The 23,354-nt window shown below is 40.1% G+C and overlaps 1 protein-coding gene across 1 annotated transcript; it reads right to left on the minus strand.

Annotated features, from left to right (window-relative positions):
• Positions 1-3,379: 3,379 nt before the first annotated feature.
• On the minus strand, positions 3,380-17,428 carry LOC306789461 (CREB-regulated transcription coactivator 1-like; the record flags this gene model as incomplete). Its single annotated transcript, XM_079285424.1, has 15 exons — positions 17,297-17,428; positions 15,171-15,287; positions 13,035-13,210; positions 12,314-12,367; positions 11,245-11,339; positions 10,646-10,731; positions 10,529-10,560; positions 9,913-10,103; positions 9,584-9,729; positions 9,214-9,306; positions 8,597-8,695; positions 7,099-7,203; positions 4,551-4,634; positions 4,259-4,439; positions 3,380-3,585 (listed from the first exon to the last, which is right to left on the minus strand). Exons 1-15 carry the CDS (start codon positions 17,420-17,422, stop codon positions 3,380-3,382), a joined length of 1,791 nt encoding a protein of 596 aa, XP_079141550.1. The 5' UTR covers positions 17,423-17,428.
• Positions 17,429-23,354: the final 5,926 nt, after the last annotated feature.

Raw genomic sequence — 23,354 nt, forward strand, 5'->3', positions numbered from 1 at the left:
TAAAAAACAAAACAACTTCTGATGGCATGTAGCTGCTCATAGGAAGTAGATAGGAAGTGGAATTTCTGATAAATAAAAGTCTGTAATTGAAATAAAAAGTGCTTTCAGGGCCTCGACATGCTTATGAATGAAGACCTCATCAAATATAATGTATTATTTAGGGAATAGTATTGAAATTACATCATTGATTCACTGGTAAATCTAAATACACTGCAAGTTGTATATGTAGTCATATGTAGTCCGTTATTCCAGATACAGTATTAAAGGAACGTGTTTTTACGGAGAGTAAAACAAACATTGCCCTGTTGTAAACTCTTGTCTCTGTAAACACTGGTATAATACCAATGGATGCCTGAACGTTGATGCATAAAAAGGTGGCAGTAACAGGCGACGCATCAGAGCTATCTACATGAGCACAAAGAAAAGCAAAACAGAAAATGGACCTACAAAGATTTCAGGCTCTCTATAAAGTCTGAGGTCCAGCAGAGAATATCGAGCCACAACGACATATCGCAGCGCAGTATTTCTCAGTGCATTTTCTCACTTTGACATCATATCACATAAAGCACGAAAAACATTATTCCTACCGTACAGCAATATACAAAGCCACTCTAGATTTACTATGACATAATAAAACTCTGTTGGTGTAGCACAGAAAATAAGCACATACAGTATATTGCATTGTAAAACATAGTACCAAACAAAAGCCCCCACATGTGCATAAAAGGCTGATTACCATATTTCCGATGCTTTTAGGCTTCACTTAGCAGATACATTAGCCTATACACATGACGCTGAATTAAGATAGACCAAAGGACAACATTACCAAACAAGAAAAACAAAACACTTTGACAAACAAAGTGGACTCCACCCTGGAATAACAATAAAACCCAAGCTGTAACGGGGAAAACGTGTAGTTATTCATGCCGTAACAACATTACTAAAGTCGGGGGAGGAGGAAAGAAAAGACCATAATTCAGAAATGCGATTCATCTAAAAAATAAAAAAGGGGGAAAATCTTCACGCTCAATAACTTAGTTTTAACAGATTTGTTTACGGACGTTTTTTGAATTTACATTTCGATTATGTGAGAATGATGGTGGGATACGCTGGCACTAGAGGACCTTGACACACATCAACAGAAATAATGTTGCAGCTACAGAATGACCTTCATAGTGTGGAATATTCATGAAAATGAACTTATATTGGGCATTTTAGAAATAATTATATCTGGACTGAATTAAAATATATTTATCCCATCTGGCACAATATTGTGATAATATGCAAATTTCAAATGTACTCCTGTGAGAAATTACACTATACTACGTGCATCTTTAAATATTTCATTAATAAACTTTTCATTTGTAAATCAGTAATTAATTACATAATGTTTTTCTAGATCTATTTTCTCAAACCTGCTATCAATAGCAGAAAGAGCTGCAGCAACGCGATTGACACACCTCTGATCCACACTGTTCCAAAATACAAATGTTATCCAAAATCCAGGAAAACTGCAACAGCAAACCGCTAACAAAATACTCACTGATTAAGTAAAAATTCTTATTTTAAATATGTATAGGACTTTTCAAAAAATAACTATAATTTAATCAAGCTTTTTTCACAATTCTTTTTTTTTTTTTTTTTACAAGAAGGCAAGTTTAACCAGAGACAGGACAAACAGGTCCAGTGCACATAACAGTCAGGGCGGGGGGGGGGGGGGGGGGGGATTTGTATATAAACTCTCATAAATCAGTGTTTTAAATGAATACATAAAGTGCAATATGAGAGATGAGACAGATATGATCCACTCACAAACACACAGGGGTTATTTTAAAGAGCAAATGCTTAAAACCACATGAATGCAGAACCAACGGCCGGAGAGACATGGAACAGATCCATAAAGGGCACAGACAACACAAGCACGACGAGGAAACGGATATTCAGTGTCACTGTAGTGCCATGAAAACAAAAAAAGTCCGATATAAAGCAGTATGCCACATCTCCTTTGCAGGGAGAAAAAAAGTATTTGGTCCTACAGTACATAAAGGCTAGACATAAGAGGCAATGAGGATGACACGATGGCAACAACACAGCTGTACAGATGTGACCTAAATACATTCTCATTGCATCAACAATGCTGTTCTAGTATAGAGGCAGTTCAATTGTCTGGAAAAATATATATATTTCAACTACACTGAGGTCACATCTTTGGGAGTAATCCAGGAGAGCTTCTACTGTATGACACACGCACTGAGCCTTTTTCTCTACGCCGTGCTAGTCTGAAAGGAAAATGTAAAGAGTTTCAGAAGTATCAAAAGAAATAGAACATGGCACCATCGCTGTGCATTCGCAAACAACCTTGCACATTTGCCTCCTTTTGAAATGGTTCATTTTGATCTTTTTTCATTTTACAGTCCTAAACCAATCGCTGTAGTTTTTGCATAGATACCATTTCGCAAAATCGAATCACATTCTGTACATGTAAAATATCAAACGAAACAAGCATGTAAACATCTGTTTCATCACAAAGAACTCATTCATCCTTTCAGATCTGACTGAGGCATGAAAAATGATATGGTAGTGACAACGGATGAAGTAATGAATAAAGATCGGCGCACCTCAAAAATACAATGCAACTGTGAATGATGTAGGCCAAACCACTTGTAAAACAGTAACAATGACTTGACAATTGAATCTTTTTCTAATTTACAGAATAGTCGTCTTTGCATGAAAACCAAAATGTCAAGCTATTAAGGCAAAACAAGTATGCACAGTGATTTGTGATTTCATGCATAACCATTGGCTGCTATTTACTATGGTAAAATCAAAATTCAGCATCTCCTGAAAATAACTTAGTGACTCGTCGTCACTCAAAGCTTTCGAGGAAATTTGAAACCAAATCAAACCGTCGATGACCAACTACGCAGGGATTATCACGAAATTTATATCCAAACTGAATGTACTGCTGAGAGCAGTCAGCTTGGCACAAAGGGAGGTTAAACTTGTGTTTCCTCTGAGTCATCAAGCTACTCTTTGTTAACAGGTGTGTGATACTGTAGATTGTTAAGGGTTTGCTCTGCAGACCTGGTTTCGTCCGTCATTGATGGAGAATATCAGACCAGCCTCCCTCTGCCCTCATGATACTTTCATCAAAACTCCCTCGAATGAAAACTAACCATCGAAACAAATCAAAATTCAAAGTGTCATTTGTAGTGACACAACCATGACGATCATTCATACCGTAACTTGTCATCAGTCGTAAGCCATCCTTCCAGTTTTCAAGGTTTCCAGTCTTCAATAACATTTGAACGCATGATGTTTCCCCCCCCCCCCAGGGCAGCAGCAGTCACACACACCTGGGCATGAGGTGGTGCAGTGGTTAGAGGCGGTCGAGGCGAAACGCGTCCTCTGTGGCGGGGTCGGCAAGGACCATGTCCGGATCATTTAGCATGTGAAGGCCATCAAGCGTCAGCGGGTCTATTTTGAGATCATCCAGTGGGAACTGGGAGTCGACATCGAAGCTGATATCTGTGGACAACGAGCCAGTCAGGTCCTTGGGCAGGATGGGGGGAGACTCCCCGCTCACTGAGCAGAGGCAAGACAGAAAACAAATGATCATTATTGTATTCATCTTTATCTCTTTGAGTTTTTAAGGGGGAGAGGGAAGGCTCGCTGATAAAAATGAGAGGACATGATTGGCAGCAAGAAGAGACTGAATGTTGTTGAATGTCTTTGCTCTGTACGAGCCATGACATCTTAATTACACATTTCCGTTAACGGCGGGCTGCTACTTGTCACAAACAACTGAAGGGAAAAATGCTGTTGCATACAATTTGAATAGGTTTATTATTTGTTGAATACTTGGTGATTGTGGATTGACTGAACGCTCGCTCTGGATGTTGCATGTGCGTTCCTACAGAACTGGAAAATAACTTCCCTACTTAGAAGTGTGGGGTATGTCAGTATCACATCTATTTAGAGATTACCTGCAAATACATTCCTCTCCCATTGCAGGAGCGGCAGATTAACATAAACGGCAGACAATTTAAAGCTAGTTTACCGGGTATATAACGGTACAATCGAATGCATTCGTAAGAGTCCTGCAATGAATCAGTGTCAGAGAAACTCTCACTATATTAAGATAAACAAGCAAATATGAATCACAAGCTTTATTCTGGGTTGGGAGTATGGTTTTTAACACAGCTAAAGCCACTTGCTGCAAGACTTAAGTGAGCTACATCAAATGTCGAAGCAGCACCTGTGAGAATGATGTTGGGGATGTTGCCATGGCTACTGTAGCCCAGCTGCTGCTGGTCCTGAAGGTTGCAATGGCCACCGGTCAGACCCATCATAAGCGCCTGGGAGTAGTTGAGGGTGGAGGTCTGGTTGTACAGGCTGTCAGAGCCGATGGGGGTTTCCATCATGTTGAACTGCTCCAACTGGCAATCACAACATGAAGAAATATCACAGCTGTCGCTGCTGCTCATGTCATGGCTCCAAAGCAAGAGCAGGCTGAGAGAAGAACTGAACATTTAGGCTTTAGTCTGTACCTGTTGTGAGAGAGCACTGGCCTGAATGGACGGGAGCTGCTGGTCGTAGAAGTCTGCAAACACGCTGCCCAGTATGGAGTTATGCTGCAACAACAAACAGGCCAAATCTCTTTATTTCGACCAAATAAAATAAAAAGGAAAATCTCCCAGTGTGGAGCATCAACGACACACACACTTCATCCAGGCTGCAGGAGTTATACACTTAACATGAAAATGTGGAATATGAAAAAGACACAGTCAAAGCAGCAACAATGCTGGAACAACAAATATCACCTCACAGCATCTGGAAATGGAAGTCTTTGGGTTGAGTAACTTGACTTGTGTGTATTTTGCAGAGAGGAAAAAGCTGTGCAAAAGTTCAAATAGCTTAAATTTCAAAAAGGACGGCACACACACACACACACAGAAGAAGCAGTTAACAGTCATGTAATAAACACATACTTCAACTGCTTCATTTTCAATGGGTGTTAAAGCAAGAGACAGACACCAAACATGTGAGGAATTTGAACCCTGCTGTTTCAATAACAAAAGCAAACTAAATCCGTCCCTGCAATATTTGCAAAGCTCGCAGTATTTACAGAGATATCAGCAGGCATCCACTATCACAAGAAGTGACGCATGCATATTTCATAAAGAGAGCTACTTACAAGACAAGGTGCCACTTTGGCAGCATTTTCCTACCGCAACACTAAAATATTGTTTGAATATTAATGAAAACTGCGAAAGAATGTGAAACTAAGTCAACGACTAAACAAATGAACAGGAAAGCAAATACACAAGTAAGGGACTTGATTAACTATGTGAATAAGAACCAGTCCATCATCCCAAAGGTCAGTACACACTAACAGCTGACCACCAAATGTCCAAAATCAGTCAGCTTAAGATAAGGAATGCGGACTTTGAAAATGCAACTCCTTCCATACGCGCTTCCTCTGCTGCCTTCTGGCCTTGGTGTTTTAATTAATAAAACCCAAGCGGAGAGAAAATATAATCCCCTTTGTGACTTGACTCTCCCTTCACTGACTCATCCAGTGGAAGCTAATTCTCTTCAAGTTCCTCATTTGAATGTCCTCATTGAACCAGCGACAGAAATTCTCAGATTTCATCGTGGCCTCTTAATGTATAAGTAATTGGATCATATTCTCAGCCCCTGCTCCTCCTAGTTCAAAACCAAATTATCTGTGTGTGCTGCAGATGTCCCCACAGGGCAGAGCAGAATAATAGAGCATACAGCCCGTCAGCGGAAGTTCAGCCCGTGGATAACCTCAGCACTACGAGTGAGCTACTTCAGCTCAGGTCAGAACTGAGCTGGGTAAGCAAACAACAGGACAAACATTTAAAAACTAATGCACACACACGCACACATTTCTCTTTTTATGGATCTCAAACACACACAAAGTCACCCTTCAGTGTAAGCAAATAAAAAATGCAAGCCAACTCTTCGTTTAAGCACCGAATCTAATTTCTTTACATGATGTACTTTTTAACGTGTATTTCAAGGTTTTATTTTGGGAAAGTTTTCCACTAACCCTCCAGCAGTTAACGAGTTACAATGCAAGGGTTTCAAATCTCAAACAGACTAACAACCCTGATCCATGTTTACCTTGGGTGTGTTTAGTTTATCTTAAAGCACCGCCCTGCAAGCAAGGCTCAGTTTGTAGAGATTCAACCACCAGAATGATTTGCAGCTTCTCCTAAAAAATGAAATGATGGTTCAAGGGGGTCGGTTTACCATCTCCTCTCCCATACTACCTTAAATCCCCATGATGCTGATGCAAAACCACAAAAAACACAACGATCTGATGAACATAAAAAATAATAAAAACCTCCGGTACATAGTCTTATACAGCAAGACTGGGAAGGAAACAGTGGAGATGCAATGCAAATACCACAAAAGCAGCAGAGAAGGAAGGTCGGGGACACAGCTACAGAACAACACATCAATGACACTGAGTGCTGAAAGAGACTGGGGGTCAGATCTGGGCAAAACAGCGACGACCTCATGTCTATAACATCTATAACTGTAATCATAGTCATGACATGGATTTAAAAACTCTAAATTGTGATATATTATACTTCTATTTGTTTTTGTTATCTCCAAGAATGTTGCCTGCAATTCTTCCTTCTGTCATGTTGTAACCAATAACAATAATTATAATAATTATTACGTCGTGAAACAAAAAACCTGTGAAATACCTGCTATGACATGTTAAAATGTCAGCTGAGAAAAATGTTTCCTGTGAAGCATACTGAGAAGATCTTCTTGTTCACAAGATTGTCGTCCCTTTTTAGCCTTCTATATTTACAGAAGTAATTAAACAGGTAAATAAATAAATAGCCTGTTTGTGGTTTGATTCGCTCGAGTGCTTGAAATGAACTGACATATCACATTGTTTTCTTTGCCCAGATCTGCTAATGTCAACACAATACAAGCAGCTGTAGGAGGGCAGCCACAGAGTCCTACTTGGCAACGATAACCACAGGACTACGATGCACGGTGACGTTTATACAGAGCGAGCCAGCAGCTCACTGGTTCACACGCCCTTACTTGAGGCGAACCTCCAGGTGAGAAGCCTTGATTGGAGACGGGGGAGGTCGGAGACTGATTGGCAGAGGATCCGACCCTACTGCGGTACTGTTGAAGGGACGAGGCCTGATACAAGAGGATACGTTGGAGTTATTCACATTGGAGGATGTTCTTTACTGGCGTCTGTGTGTGTCAGAGTCCTCATGCTGGATATGGAGCTTTGCTTGCATTACTGTAGGTTATCCAGTTTACCTTTCGCCAACCTGCCCCGAGGAATCAATAACATATTGATTCGCTGTTTTTAATGGTTGTAACCCAGCATACTAGAATCGAATGCTGAAATACAGCATCATTAAAATAATTACAGTAATGACCGACATGTACCACATGTCACATCAATGCATCAATAATACTGAGACAAGATCTGGGAGATGCACAGAAAGCTACAGGGGATTCATTAGGAGAGGGAAAATGTTGCCAGCAATCCAAGTTAAGCGAGTGAATGCTGTAAAACTGGAGGATCAGTGAGAACCGACTCTCTTTTGTTCTGTTCGGTCATGCTCTTTTCAATTTACTCATCAGACGAAATCAAAAGAAGAATATTTGCACATGCTCAAAACAATAAAAGGAAAGATTTCTAGTCTGATCACAATATAAACTACACAACCATAAGTGTGGAAAGAAAATAAAGCTTACTATCATAGCAAATAACAGATAAACTATCAAGTCACTCAGATTCAGAGGTGCACCAAATGAGAGTGATAATCTCTTATCACTCAAAAGCCAACAGGAGTTCAGATCTCCACGTTCCTAATCAATTAATAGACAGATACGATATCAAGATATTGGTAGCATGAGATAGAGAAGTGGCGAAGCAGTTCAAGGCCTCTAGATACAGATATAAACTAGTGCAATTATCATTTATAGAGCAGACCTGTTTGAACTCTCATTAAACTGAAAGAAGTATTTTCCATCTTGCCGTGACTGGATTTGCTTTAGACCTCAAATCTGCAGTTTAGAAACGGAGTCAAACATGGAAAGCCACCTCTGAAAACAAAGTGGTACATAATGTATATATATGTGTGTGTATATATATATATATATATATATATATATATACTGAAGAGTGTAGTGTTTGTGGTTAACTTAACAGAAAGTTAGATGTAAGCTGGTGTCTTGCTGTGTCTCTTCACAATGTTTCACTTGACCCCGCGCTGCAATAAGTGAGACCAAGAGAGCGTAGGCCACTTCATCATGTCTGCAGTAATCCCAACACATTCCCACTGCAGCAGAAGAACAGCAGCAAGAGCCAAGATCTGAAGGACGCGCAGCGCTTTGCAAAAGCATTTCGATTCCTTGATGTTTTGCCCATTTTGTTGTGCTTTTTATTTAATTGATGTGTACTTTTTGTCAGTGTGTACCCTCACAATGTCAGGAAGGAAATGCGAACCAACTAGGAAGAACCAGTCATCACTTTGATGACACTGATGTGATGCAGACAGACGCGTCCACTGCTCACCGTGTTCATGTCCATGGTCATGTTGGCTTGTGAGGACGCCAGGTTGTCTGACGTGGAGCAGGAGTTCACGGAGGACGACAGCTGGACCAAACCTGTCTGCTGGAGAATAAAGAGCAGCGTTATAGATAGATACAGACATCGTGTCGTCAGACAAGTATGACTTTATAGTTTTAATATTGGCTGATCGGAGATTAAGCGCATCACTTTTATCGTATGTTGGCAGACATAATATAAAATCTTGTACCTGTGTTTCACTACAATGCTTTCATGAATAGATTTGTGGAATCCTGTCTTTACCTCTTCTTTATATTATGTGTTTACGTCAACGTAAATGTCACCACTCAAATATTGATAACTGTATAAAGAGAACATAACATTACTCAGAATAAAACATCATAGAGGCCTCATGTTTTAACTCCTGAGCAAATAAACAAATCATGTTTTGAATCATTATTTTTATTATTCATGAACTGCTGCTTCTGTGCTTCGGCGCAAATCTTCATCAAAATGTTTTTTTTTTTTTTTTCCAGGAAGTGTTGATCTGAGGACAGTTCAGAGCTGCTTGTGATTGCAAGAATGAAACAAACCGATGGAGTGAGTGCTGGAGAGAAACTCACTTGCTGGTTCTGGTGGGTCTGGGACGACGGCTGCTGGTTGAAGAAGGCGTACTGGGACAGCTGTTGCTCAAGGTTCATGGCGTTGATGGTCGCCTGGGGGAGCACAGCAACATACAAGACGTGCTCAGTGGAGCGATTTCCCCTATATAAGCTCAAAATCTATCTTTAAAATCAATTATTTTATACATAACTAATGAGAATTGCTCATTCTGGGCATTGTTACGCCACAAACGTAACCTCATAACCCAAACACAAAAAAATCAATGTGAATGGGAATTGTCTAAACTAAATGGTATCAATAATCCATTGAACATGCACGATTGGTTTTCTTAGGAGAGCCGAGGTCATGGCACAGAGCACTCGGCTGTACCTGGGAGAGAGTGAGAGGCGGAGATGTTGGGGAGAGCTGCAGGTTGTGATGCTGGTGGGAGTCTCCCACATTCAGGATGAGAGGAACCATGTCGTCCTGCCCAGGCTGCATTTCCATGGTTACTGAGGGCTGAGAGGTGTTCACTCCTACCCAGTGCACAGAAAACGGAAAAAGAGAGTTTTAAAAAGCACACACAGAGTCAAAAAGAAATTGGCACCAGAGTGTGCTCAATGTTCAAACAAAAAGTAATTAGAATCCATATCTTTGGGAAAATCCAAAGTTGTCGATGTTACAGCTAAAAGTGAGCAGACTGCCGTCGGTGGTGTTACCTTGCGTGTTAGCCAGAGTCTGCGTGCTGTTGGAGGAGCTGAACGAGGCGACCACTGCATCGTCTGAGTCGAGCGGGGTCGGCAGCGGAGGAGGAAACTGGATGTTGGTCAGGTCAGGGAGAGAACCGCCAGTGTTGTGGGCTGCTGGTTTTAGTGAAGAGGTCAGCTGCTGGTCCGGAGACGGGAATATGCTGCAGAAAACAGACGGGTGCCGTGAAACTAGTTGGCGAAGACGAGCCTAATACGCCCAGCTGGCTGATGTCAACGACGAAACCTAAACACTAAGCGTCTTATTACTGAGCAACACTTGGAAATGTTTTCCAATACAAACAACTCCAGAGATATTTGGACATCATGCATTTGGCCAATGGTGCTTTTGCAAATGCTTTGCGTCCAAGCTCTTATTGCTTTGGTAGAGTGAATGAAAATGATGTTAATTACAGTCAGATGGCTTCAATTTAAAGCTATTTTGCATTCATAGGTTGCGCTTATCGGATGTGAGTAAAGGTGCACTTCATTTGAATGAATAACATTTACACTTCACCGTCCAAGATTAGGACTTAGGAAAACATTTGCTCACACCAGCTCCAAACAGGAAAAACAGGAAAATACTCACTGGATCCCTGGACACTCGGATCTTGAAATGTTCTATAGAGATAAAATAATTCGTATTGTGATGAACACAAATGAAAGTTGATGGAGAAAAACAATTATGTGGATGTAGATGAACCACCTTTTTGCACTCCCAGTTCTGGTTTTGTCCATCTTCATCAGTCTCTTGTTTAATTGCTTCAGCCCCCGGTACGGTGAGCAGGAGAACTGGAGAGATGGAAAAATAATAACAAAACTCTCCTTCGTCTCTTGGGTTTACAGATGTCCAGACTGTTTGAGCTTATAATAATCACAGCCCACATGTCCTCGGTTAATGTGATCCAAGACAAACACACAAAGAAAAAAAAGGAAGGAAGAAAAATGAAGAGAGAGCAAAAAGATTTAAAAAAAACTCAAAGACTGAATGCCAATAATGGCCGAACACCAAAGAAAAGTCTCCAAGGAGATTTATACAAAGTCAATCAAAGTGCTCCTGAAATTGAAATTCTTCAGACACTTGGATGCACTCCTCCTTTTCCTCCTCTGCCTTCAAAGCCACATTCAGACCGTGGCATCACAAACGGCACTCGACTGAACCACCAAGAGACAGCAGCAATATACCACAGACAATAAACAGGCTGACATCAAATCAGCCCCACCCACCAACAGCTACTGCAGATGTTAAGATTTTAAGTTTTAATTGACAACTTTGACATGTAAACTCGTTGAGAAAATGCATACCTCTTTTTGGCTGGAGCTCCTGTGATCCTCCAGTGAAAGAGGCTTGCTGGGCAGGAGTTAGTGTGCTCTGGTGCAGTGCTGAGTCAGAGTTTGTCCTGCAGCACAAGAATAAAAAAAAAAAGATATCACGAAGTGAATTGTATAGTAAGATCTAAGAAAGAAATACTGTCTATTGTTAAGCACAGGAACGATACATCTTATATGAGTTCTGGCTTTAAACCAGGTGGAACCTAGAGCTGCAACGAATAGTCGACTCATCAATTAATCGATTGACAGAAAAATAATCACCAACTGTTTTGTTTATGAGCCATTTTCGCTGGTTTAAGCTTCTCAAATATGGAGATTTCCTGCTTTTCACTGATTTATATTAAACTGAATATCTTTGGACTGACCAAACAAGACATTATATACATAAAGACATCATCTTGGACTGACTGGGATAGAAACTGGTATCGACATTTTTCACTATTTTCTCAAATTTGATAGACCGAACAATTAATAGATTAAGGCCGAAAATCATCTGCAGATTAAACGATAAATTTGAGATTTATTTGTGTGCACAATTAAACAAAGCAACAGAAATACAACAACAAAGAAAACAAAGCAAGTTGTAACACAATGATCTAGAATAATCTGAATGTGATCCTGTATATTTTAATGGTTTATGATTAAAAAAAATCTAAAGGCAGCATTTTGTCCATGACAGCAATCTGTGAAAGTAAGTCACGAAATGTGTGATTATGCAAATGTTTCCATAAATCAGTATTAGGAGTATTATCATTATGTTCCCAGTTTGTTTTGTATTGACCTGACCTTGCATCTTCTATCCTCCAGGAAATAAATAGTGCAAAGCAGTGTGATTTAAGTCAGAATTATTAAGTTTAAATATAGTCATAACGAGTAGAAAACACTAAGATACGACTTTTTGAGGTCCAAGGACAGAAGATGTTATATGTTGTACATATTGTAAAAACCCCTGAGGCAAATTTGTGATTATTGGGCTGTATAAATAAAATTGAATTGAGCAGTATAAACAGGGCGCGTGTTTCATCCCTAGAGGCTGTCTTACCTCCTCCAGCTGGTATCAGGTGGTGGTGACAGATATACTGAACCATATGGACAGCTGTCAATGTGAGAGCGCAGGTTAAGAAAATACAGCTGGAGACTGGAAGTCTTGGCACATTCGATGTGTTCACACAAGCAGATGAAATCAAGAAGCACAGTGCTGGCGGTACTTTAAATAAACCAGCGGTAGGTGAGAGCAGTGAGGCATAATGAGCAGTGAGCTTAACATCACGCTCTTGATGTGATCTTGGGCCTAATCTATAATACTGCCCGGCTCATTGTACATGCTGCTTATTACGAACACAGTCATAATTTGGCTTTAATTAATTGCAAGCGGAAGTCGTTTACAAGCATGCAAAAAACAAGTTCAGTAATTCTGCAGCTATATAAACATCTGTAACACCCATGAGCAACATTTAGGCATGTAACCAGAGTAAAGACAGCCTACATAACAACATGCATCTTCAAAAGTTTTATAATCTCTAATAAAAATATTTCATTGTAGCCCAGTGATCCTATGCAGAAACAAGGAGCACCTGCTCATTAACTTGATTAAATTACACACAAGCAACACACAAACTAAATGTAAATATTAATATTACTGTTCCTATAGCTCATTTTAGGCCGGGACAACTTACAACTTTGTTATTTTTTACTACGAGTAAGAGTGACATCAAAGGTCTATTCAACCAGAATAATCTGTTTTCTGCATCTAACCTCAGTACCTCCATAAACAGCATAATAAGCAGACGGTAGTATTATTATTAAAGGATATCTGGCGTCCATGTTTGTCAATAGACAGGGGTTTTTGGTGGGGGGATGTGATGCGGCTCCGGTCCCGGTAGACTCTGTCCACCAGCCCGTGGTGTCGCGTCGATCTGTTCGCGTCAAGCCCTGAATTCTGTCAAACAAAAGAAAGAAAAAATGAACTTAACTGTATTACATTTCATCTCCAAGTCACCTTTTTTTGAGTGTGTGTGAGGGTTTAGAACATCAGTCCGCTGTATTGGACAGTACTGAATATGAAATTAAAACACAAGTAAATCCTTTCTTATGCTTGGAAGTCATTCATTTCAATAAAAGTATTGCAGTAGTTCATGTAGCCAAGCTCCGTAACACTGTCCTTGAAAATAAACCTGTGATCTGAGCTGTTGCATTAAACGAGCTGCATGTAGAACACGGATGAAAGTCAGCAGAGCTCTGGGCAAAAAGGACGACAGGAAATTGGAAAAATGCCTATAAAACCAAAAAATGATAATCATGGAGGTGGCCATTTCATTCTATTCACATGAGTGAAAAATAAGTATTTTCTTGAGTAATAATTGCATGGGACATCATTTATCATGATTCATGGAGGAACTGCGCCTTGATGGGGAAACAAAAGTGCCGACTCCCACCACCCTCCGTCTTTAAAAACATCGATGGGAGGGTCTCAGTCAGATTTACCTTCATATCTCAGTCTCCACAGAATCATATTTTGTATTAAAAGTAAAAGAAAATGTCTTAACAAGCTACTACATTATATGCCATTACATTCTACTTAGTTTAACTCGTTTGCATCTTTCCACACATGCATGTCACGACAATATATTGTATACGTACGTATATTATCAGGATGGCAATGGAAACATGAAGATATAGGACAACGGTGTTCTGCCCGACTGCGCTGCAGTACGAGATCAGCATTTCTGTTTAAGTTTAGAAATTCCATATATTGGTGTTAAGCGTCAATGTCTTCAGACGCCTAGAGCAAGAGAACGTGGTTCCAGTGCATTTTGGGGAGAAAAAAATAAGAAAAATGGAGCCGCTCTTCTCTCTCATATATACAGACTGGCAGAGTTGACAGCATTGCCAAAACATCACACAGAACAATAAAAACACTTCGTGTGGTTATCAGCACTGGAAATAACGTTTGGAATGCGCGTTCATTGATTTAAACTGGCTCAACCACGTTTTCCACAATTTGGACACACGGCAACATTAAAAAGAATGTGGAAATTATGCGGCGGCACTATAACAAGGAGTTAATGATGAAAAGCAGTCTGCATCATTCGTATTCTTGTCATCACATACAACCTTGAATATTCTTTTCATTTTTAGAATATTCATTATTTCGCAATTTCAAAAAGTTTCCCTTCGTAACCTTATTATTTTCCTTCACAAACTTAATAATAAATTGAATTTAACATTTCCCTCCGTCTTTGAAACTACGACAAAAAAATAAAGAAAATCAATGTTTCTAGTAACTATTAACCACAGAAAATATTTACTTTCGGCGCTAAAAAAACAACCACGCTTTGTATGATAAATATTAATTCCAGCATCATGCGTGGTTGATAAGTTGTGAAAGCAATATATGAAGTTCAGAGTTATGGATGAATTCTCGTTCTCAAGACTTTGGAGAGAATAGTTATAAAAAAACAGACTGTTATTTTGACTTAGCGCTCTATTGTAAAACAGACACATAATGTAGACTGTGGGTCGGTATATTTACTCTGCCTTCTGCCATTTATTCTAAACAAAGTACTCTTGTTGCTTACACATATAAACATTAAGTATGTCACTTCCTGTGTAGAGTATTTAACCCAGGAAACAAGGATCTCATTAACCAGCTGTTTAAAAAAGCAAATGTAAACATTTGCCCCGTGTTGACTAAATACAGCAGGATATCACTCAGCCACAGAGATGCGGGCAAAAGGGATATTTATTTATTTATAAGAAACAGCTGTGGATGATTACTGTAAAACAAATCCTGGTACAAATGAAATGTTCATTTGACAACATTCAATGGACATGTGTTACTCTGCAGCCACTAAATTGTTGCTGAAAAGGAAAAGAAAAAGAAAAAAAGAATCCCTCACCTCAAAAGACACATCCATCGTGCCGTTTCCAATCTGATTGACATTTGGCAAAGATCCTCCATAGTACTGCCCACGGTTCGGTCCCAGCTGCAAGTACTGCGTTTTCTGAAACTGTAGCTGGAAGCAGAGAATCACCAGGTAAGACAAGAGGCCACTGTGGAAACTTTACAAGAGGAATAAATGGCTGTTTCTCAGTCAAGGTAAGTCGTGGCTCCAGGGACAGAAAAACAGCAAACTGGAGTAAAACACTCAACAGGTCGACATCAACCAGATGGAGTCAACAATACCATTAATAATGACAGCAAAGGGGGACATTTATACACCTTCATAGTAATCCAACCTCAATCGCATGTCTTGTAATTGTGCGATAGTGTTTTACAGATGGCACAACTGAAACCACCATGCTTATCGATGTTTTCTGTTTTGATAGACATCTTCTGGCAAAGCTTGATGCAGGCCAGCGGTGCAATGTGAATGTAATACATTTTACATGTGAGACACTTTAGGCGGAAGCAAAGATCGTCTGAGAAAATTCAACATGGACCGAACTCGCACATGCCTTACCAACCTCCAGTTCCATTTCCCATTTGAGAACCCATAACCGGTCAATTAAATGTTCTCATGCAAGCCCACTGCTCAGTGTTGGCAGGGCAGAAAATCAAATAAGAACAATTACCACGCCTGCATCACTGGTGGAGTTTGATAAGCCTTCAACCTCAAGAGTGCATCTCTTCAGCCACACGTGTGCCGACTCTGAGGACAAATGATTACTTATTGTACTAACATTTCAGGATCAGGAAGACGACGATCCAAATCTTTTCAACCACAGCAAGACAGGAGCAGAGAGAAGAGAGCCAGTGAGAAGGTGAAGGGGAGAGAGGTGGGGGACAGTGTGAGAAGGATGAAACTCTAAACCAGAGGCCCACTTCACACAGGTCTGACATTGGCTCAGACAAGAGCTTCCTTCCGTTTGACAATGCATTCAATGAAATCTACATGAGCTCTCTGGCTAACATGTCTGGACGTGTATCCTGAAATACGTGGTCATCCTGTAACTGAGTCATCAATTAGTTTGTAGTAATTAAACTGAATGAAATTTAGTTTCAGTCGTATATATACAAATATATCTGGAAGAAATCCCCACATCTGCTAAAGCTTCATTTTGACTTTTAATAGTAGGAAAAGCACATGTTACTAATAACATGAACAAGCTGGCATGCACAACACTCGGACCCCGACACCAAAGCAGCTAAATGGAATTCAGCCATCATTATTTGTATTCGTTACACCTGCGCTTTTCCGATAAGAAAACAATCCTGTAGCAGCAGGATATCATAGGATGACAACAGGGATGTATTCAGATATTGTTTGCACATTATTCTTCTCTATATTTGAATCCAAGCACTGCAGTAGCTTCATGTGTGCTGTGTCGTTATAATCTGTCTGCCCCTCTTGCTTCCAACCAGCAGCTAGTCAGTATACAGAATCCCTGCCTCCCGAAGGATTTATTTTGGAGGCCTGCACTGTATGTGGCTTAAATTTCGACATAATCTGCCAGCTTCATCTTTGGTGTGACTGTCTATCGTCACGTTGCAGTGCACACAGGCCTGAAGACCTGTCAGACAAGTTTACAAAGCCACGGTGCAGACACACTTCACCACGCATCACTACCGTACCTACCACACACACCACGAAGTATTTACCATTACAACACATATGCACATTTCTATTACAGCCTGTAACGTCTTTTTGATGAATCGCCTCTTCTCTGAGAGCACGAGACGAGGTGAAAATCCTCGCTGCAGTTGGACGCGCGCTGTCTAATACGCATGCACGCCCCTTTGCTTTCCACTTGCGCGGGACAAAAAAAAATGTAATAACTTTTTCGCAAGAGGGACCCTGTCATTCATATCTGCATTACAGGACTGGTACCTCCTGCCAGCTCTGTTGGTTGTCAGCTGTGCTAGAAAAAGGCTACAGCTGGCAGGAAGCGTCGTTTGTTATTGTTTACCTGTGCTGCGTGCGGCTCCGCGCTACAAATGCATATTTGACAGCTCGATGAAAACAAACGAAGAAGAGGTGGGAGACCAAATAATGAAAAAAACCACAAGATGCGGCGTCGTTACCCTCGCTGCCCGAGTAATGCTGAGGTCTTTCATCACTTCTTCAAACGCCGCTGTCTCCTCCGCCTGCTTCTGGTTATGCAAAGCGATTTTCTCGCTGAATTTCCGCGGATTGTTCGACGTCGCCATGTTTCGCTCTTCTGCTCCGTTTTCCTTCAATGGTCAGTGTCAAGAGACACGCAATGAGGACACACAGCTTCCGGTTAGAGAGGTTGACGTGAGTACAACAAAACGGCAGAGCGCAGAGTAATTGCAATTTTTAAATTGCGTTCGTGTTTTTGACCACACACAAGGCTGACAGAATCACTGTCACATTATCAGATTGTTATGGCTGCAAAACATTCACCTGCTTTGTCTTTGCTCGGTTTTCACAGAGACGAAAAACTAAAATGAAAATAGATACAATGTTGACAATTACAACAATGAAATATTGAAAATAAATACAAGTTAATAGAATAAAATAAACACCAGGGATACAAAAGGCATAATAATATTAAAAAACATTTTTAAAACTTAAAAAAAAACTGAGGCTGTAACGTTGCTCGAAATTTAAATCCAGATTTGAAAAAAGAGTTGATTTCCCTTTAAGAGATAGCTTACCATAGCCAGTGTTTCCCTCAGTTTAGTTGCATAAAAACAGAAGGCACTTTCACCAGTAGACCTGTCCTTCTTTTATGGGACAAATATATGTTCAGCTTGCTCATTCATAAGCAACCTTCACCCCTTCACAACACTCAATAGTGAAGCTGTGAACAGCAAATGCAGGTATTGATCAAAACTATTGAAATAACTAGACCTATCAACACTGCACCTGATCAGTTAACTGTTAGCTGTGTTATTATTTAGTCAAGATGTCCTTTTTCGCTTGACTAAAACTGAACAATTATCTTTTTTTTGCGACATGGCATTCTTTTATTTTGAAGGAGAACTCAATCGTCTTGTTTCTTGTATCTGCACGGTTGTCTCTGGCCGACTTGACACAGCTGCCTCGGCTTTGCGTGCTCACGTCGCAGCGCGGGGGTGTTGTGGAGGCGCTCTGCACATCTGGACTGCGGAACAACCGCAAATTTCCCCTTTTAACACAGATTTGTTATTATTATCATCATCAGTTTTATCATTCAATTTCATTCATTTCAATATAATGTATTTGTAGGCACTGAGGTGATGTTCTCACCCAGTGTGACAAGTCTAACATGATTATTAGTGTCAGCAGATGGTGGATCCTGGCAAACTTTTTCACACCTAACCGGGGGTTGTGAGGAACTTGTGGATGTGTTTAAGTAATAACCTAAATTCAGCTTACTTGCCTTTATATTTTTGGAGAAAAATATACCTTCCTTGTCATGGGTTGGCCTAAATGTCTGTGACATTATGTCTCAGGCCAGAAAGTGGCAATGTCTGCCTCCTCTGGAACTGTATGTGCACCACTGCTGACTGAAGATCAAAACTGACAACAGTGTCTCCCACTGCTTTCCAGATGAATACCTTCCAAAGGTGAATGAACCGTCTGTTAGAGACAAATGAGCTCTATATGACTGAGAAATAGGTATTTCTGTCACATATTCGTGAAGCATTTACCCCATGAATTATATGATACATCAATTGGGAGAAAAATACCTTTGTGTCCGTTTTTGTATTCTCTCTGCAGTGAGAATCTCATTTTCCTTTTCAGCAGCAGCAGCTTCTTCGGCCATGAAAACAGCTGTATGCACGACAGAAAGAGGTCAATGGGCTTTATATATGATAATATATGTTTGATATATGATAATGTATCCAGTTCAGTAAAAACAACGCATGCAAATGAAAATTCATGAGACACATTCAACATCTCAAGCATTTGTTTTGCAGAGAGTCCAAACGGCGTGCACGCCTGCAATGATTGTTTATTGTTTGTTGTCCTCACAGGCACCGAAGGCCCAGTGGAGCTGTTTCACCTGCCGCCCAGGAGAGTGTAATTTGGTTGTAAGGTAACCATGGTAACATAGAAAAGGGAAGCGACTGCAGGAGGGAAGGAGTGAGTGTGTGTGTACATTGTATTATTGCTGAATAAACCTTCGGGGGAGGGGGGAGCCTTGAAGTTGAGCCTGTTTGTAATGCCCTGTGAAAGTGAGGAAAACCACTTCATGCAGCATGTCCTCCGCCAGATATTGTTGATGTTTATCTTATATGCAAACATCCTGCGCTGACATATCAGCAACATCTCTTAGGCTTGAGTTAGTGAAGTGAAACTTTCACTTCACTTTCTCAGTTAAACCTGTATGTCTGAAAGTTTCCCCTCTTGGTTCTTTATTTTCTTTTTGCACCACTTAACCACAATTTTCAACCACTTTAGTTTTCCAAAATATATTTGCCGGTGTACAGAAAGTTGTTGGAAAAATAGTGACTGTTTGTGGTGTTGAGTGAAGAAAGTTCATTGGTGAGGCCTTCGTCATTTTGATGACACTCTTCACCATGAGCCCAAAATGTTTCCGTTTTCATTTTAATGACATCTTTTTTCTTAGTTCAGAAAACCCCGAAGCTTTCCTCCTAAACATAGAAACATTTTTGTGTCACCAACAATAACTGACTTTCTTCTCTCTCCCAAATCATAATGTTGAGTTGAGTCCACGAATAATAATAACAGCCACATATGAATCATGTTCTGGGTAAATAAAAAATAGAAATAGCCATCGTAACACCCAAATATCCAGTCAAGTCAAGTTTATTGATACAGTATACGATTAGGAGAAAACACAAAATATAATAATACACAAAAAAATCAATACATGAGGAAAACCTCAGCAAAAGCAAAAGAGGAGGGATATATCTTGACGTGGCATTAGTGAAGAGCTAAAGTGACAGATGGACCCGCCATAGGATACCTGCATGTCAGGCTATACTTTAATACTGTTAAGTGGTGTGAGATGCTGCTTCAACAAGATCAAAACTCTCTCACGACACCTGAGCCCTCACATGTGCGACTTTTGTTAACCAGCAGTGAGAAAGCAACCAGACAGTTATGGTTCAAACTTAACCATTAGTTGTAACAATGTGACTTGGAGTATTGTGCATGCGGCCAGTGAAAGTAACAGCAGGGGGAGGTAAAGTACCGGTTAAACAACCAGCATGCTTGGTTCGTGTGTGAGGAGCTTGGTAGCACACTGAATATTCCCCTTTAACAGCTACATGATAGTTTCTCATATCGTTTATGATTGCAGCTTGATTGACAGATGAGACATAACCCTACTTTAACGTTGGATGAACTTAAGCTTGTTTTGATCCCTGTGTGTTTATTGGAATAATAGACATTTGCATTCAACATTGCGTGAAATAATAAAATTACATCATATTGACGGTAAAACAAAACACCAACAACAATGTCAATTTATCCAAACATCCATATTGCAAAGAATCAAAGGAAGCCTATTTTACTGATCTATTTTTCGGTGCTGTCTTCAAGAACCTCTTTACTGGCTTCTTAAAATCTTTTGTGTGGTTGTATCAAAACGATAACATTTCTTAACACGTGAGATCGGTGTGCATTTTATGTATACTTGCTCTTACTGAACAACAAAGTGCTAATCATGCTGCTCTTTTGAATCTTTGCCCAATCTTTTTTGGCAGCACTTCACCAGATTACTGATCAGTAATGAAGATAAGACAATATGGCCTGTATCACCTGCAAGAACTTGCCGTCGAATGTTTTTTGATGGAGGAGGCGAAGTGCCACGTCCCCACATCTCAAACAGAGCAGCACCATTGTTGCATTGCAGCGAACGTCCTGGCGTGTGCGTGAAGAGGATGTTACTCAGCTCCTGTGTCATTGTCATGGTGAGAAGTCCCTTCGTCATCGGAACCACACAATCCTGGTTTCCAGCCTGTGGTTTGTCATCAGCCAATTTGTACCAGTTCTCGAGGTATTCGAAGTAGTCGTTTGATTCTCTTTTTCTAAACCATTTACGTGAATTGTCAGCGATTGGGCTGAGGTCACTGCTGAGGTCTCTTTTGAATTTGGTCTTCAGTTGACCCAGTATGCGACGAGACATGTTTTGGCTTTCTCCTGCAGTTCTTCAATAACTTGCTTACGAACATTATTGTCCAGGGTCCTGTAAAATTGCAAACTCTGAAACTCAGAGTCTGACATCCAAGAGAGGATCAGTGGTGTCACTTTCTCTTAATTATTTCCTCGGGAGACGGAATACTTTCTGTCTCAGTCAGGTCTGGTGAGACCTTCTCCGGGGTTTCTGGTCCCTCATCACTGTCTGCACTTTCACACTGGACTTTGTCTTTGCTGTCCAGAGCACTTGTAAAAATGTCACCGATTGTGTCTCCAGACGGTCTTCTTCAGAGACCATGTTTTTGCTCTTTACCTCTGTAAAGTTTGTGGCTTCGTAAGCGGTCAGCATGGCTTTGGGCAACGTATTTATTAGGTCCAATAACAGTTCTACCATCAGAACTCTGGTGGTGGTGTCTGGCGTGCATTCACCAGTTCCCACTGTTCCTCTGTCAGCCTATTAAAAAAGGCCTTGAACTGTGGCAGAATGATCTCCTCCATCTCCTCTGTCTGTGCTGTTTGTGATGTATTCATAGCGATTGTTGTTGATTTATTAAGGCCGATGATCTTGAGCTGAGCTCTGAGACTTTTCTCTAAGTCTGTTTAAAAGTGATGTGTCATAATGTGTCCTAGAGTTGAAAGGATGAAAGCCATGAAGTCACACATGAGCCCAGCTGAAGACAAACAACTCCCAAGCAACCTTTGCTATGGGCAACGGCGGTGCAACCAACTGGCTACAGCTGATCTATAGGGCTGTAACGGTATGCGTATTCGTATTGAACCGTTCGGTACGAGGCTCACGGTTCGGTACGCATGACGAACCGAATATGTTTGAAAAAAAATAAATAAATAAAAAAATATTTTTTTAACCTTTATTTCACCAGGTAGTCCCATTGAGATTAAAAATCTCTTTTGCAAGATGTAAGTAACAATACTCCATAACATTAAGGAGCAGTTTACTAGTATACAGCTGTACGAACACGAAATAAACTGATTGAGCTGCGATTTAACTGCAAATATTTATTTATTTATTTATTTGAATTACTCCTCCTCTGCTGGTGAAGTGTCACTTTCTATAATCAATCAGTTAATGTGTGTGAGGCTTGTCAGACTGCAAAAAAAAAAAAAGAAAGTTAAATAATCGTGAAAATAATAAACAAAGCCGCAGAATGAATGAAATAAAATAGAAAAATAATAATAAATAATAAATAATATTAATAATAACATAAAATTAAAAGAAATAAAAAATGACATTCATCACTTTCAACTATATTACTAGTCAGACTGGAAACATATCTATAGAGTCATCAGATTTAATATAATAGTAATTCAGCTCCTGTCAGCAGCTGTCTATTTTCAGAAAGGGCTTTTACAGGAAATCATCTGGTTTTAGCACTTTCATTGTCCATTTCCACGATTTAACAAAAAGGGAACTCCACTGTTGCGAGTGCAAGTTGTTAAAGACAAACTACATGAGTTCACTCTCGACTCAGACCTTGACGCACAACGTTGAAGCCTTGTATGGTACGTTCAATGATTTTATTTGTGTACACTTGGACAGAAGAATGTTTGACTTGGCTTAAAATACATGTTTTTTTACAGCATTTCCTGGAGTGTATTGTGAAGTTAATCATTTATGATTGAATTGAAGTATTTTAATTCGTTTTTTCCTGTAATAAGACTTCATGACAATGTAGAGTTTTTTTCTTTTTAAATAAACAATAATAACCGACAAAAAACGTTTTCGTAGATTTTCAAGAAATGTTTATTCTTTCAAATGACTATATATAATAGTGTGAGCAATGCCATGCACTCACTCAGTTTCATTCCTTAACTTTCATACTTGCAGATCATGATTGTCAATAACACTTGTGTCCATGGAAACGAGACCGCCACATGTTCGGCCCACAGCAGCTCCAGTACAGGTCTGGCTGTTGGGCTGACGTTCTTCTTTATACTGCTACTGAGCGTAGCTGGTGCGATCGTGTACAAATACCACAGTAAAATGAGGAGTATGTTGCAGTTTGG

The sequence above is a fragment of the Melanostigma gelatinosum genome (assembly GCF_949748355.1).
Source record: "Melanostigma gelatinosum genome assembly, chromosome: 15".
Taxonomy (NCBI): Eukaryota; Metazoa; Chordata; class Actinopteri; order Perciformes; family Zoarcidae; genus Melanostigma; species Melanostigma gelatinosum.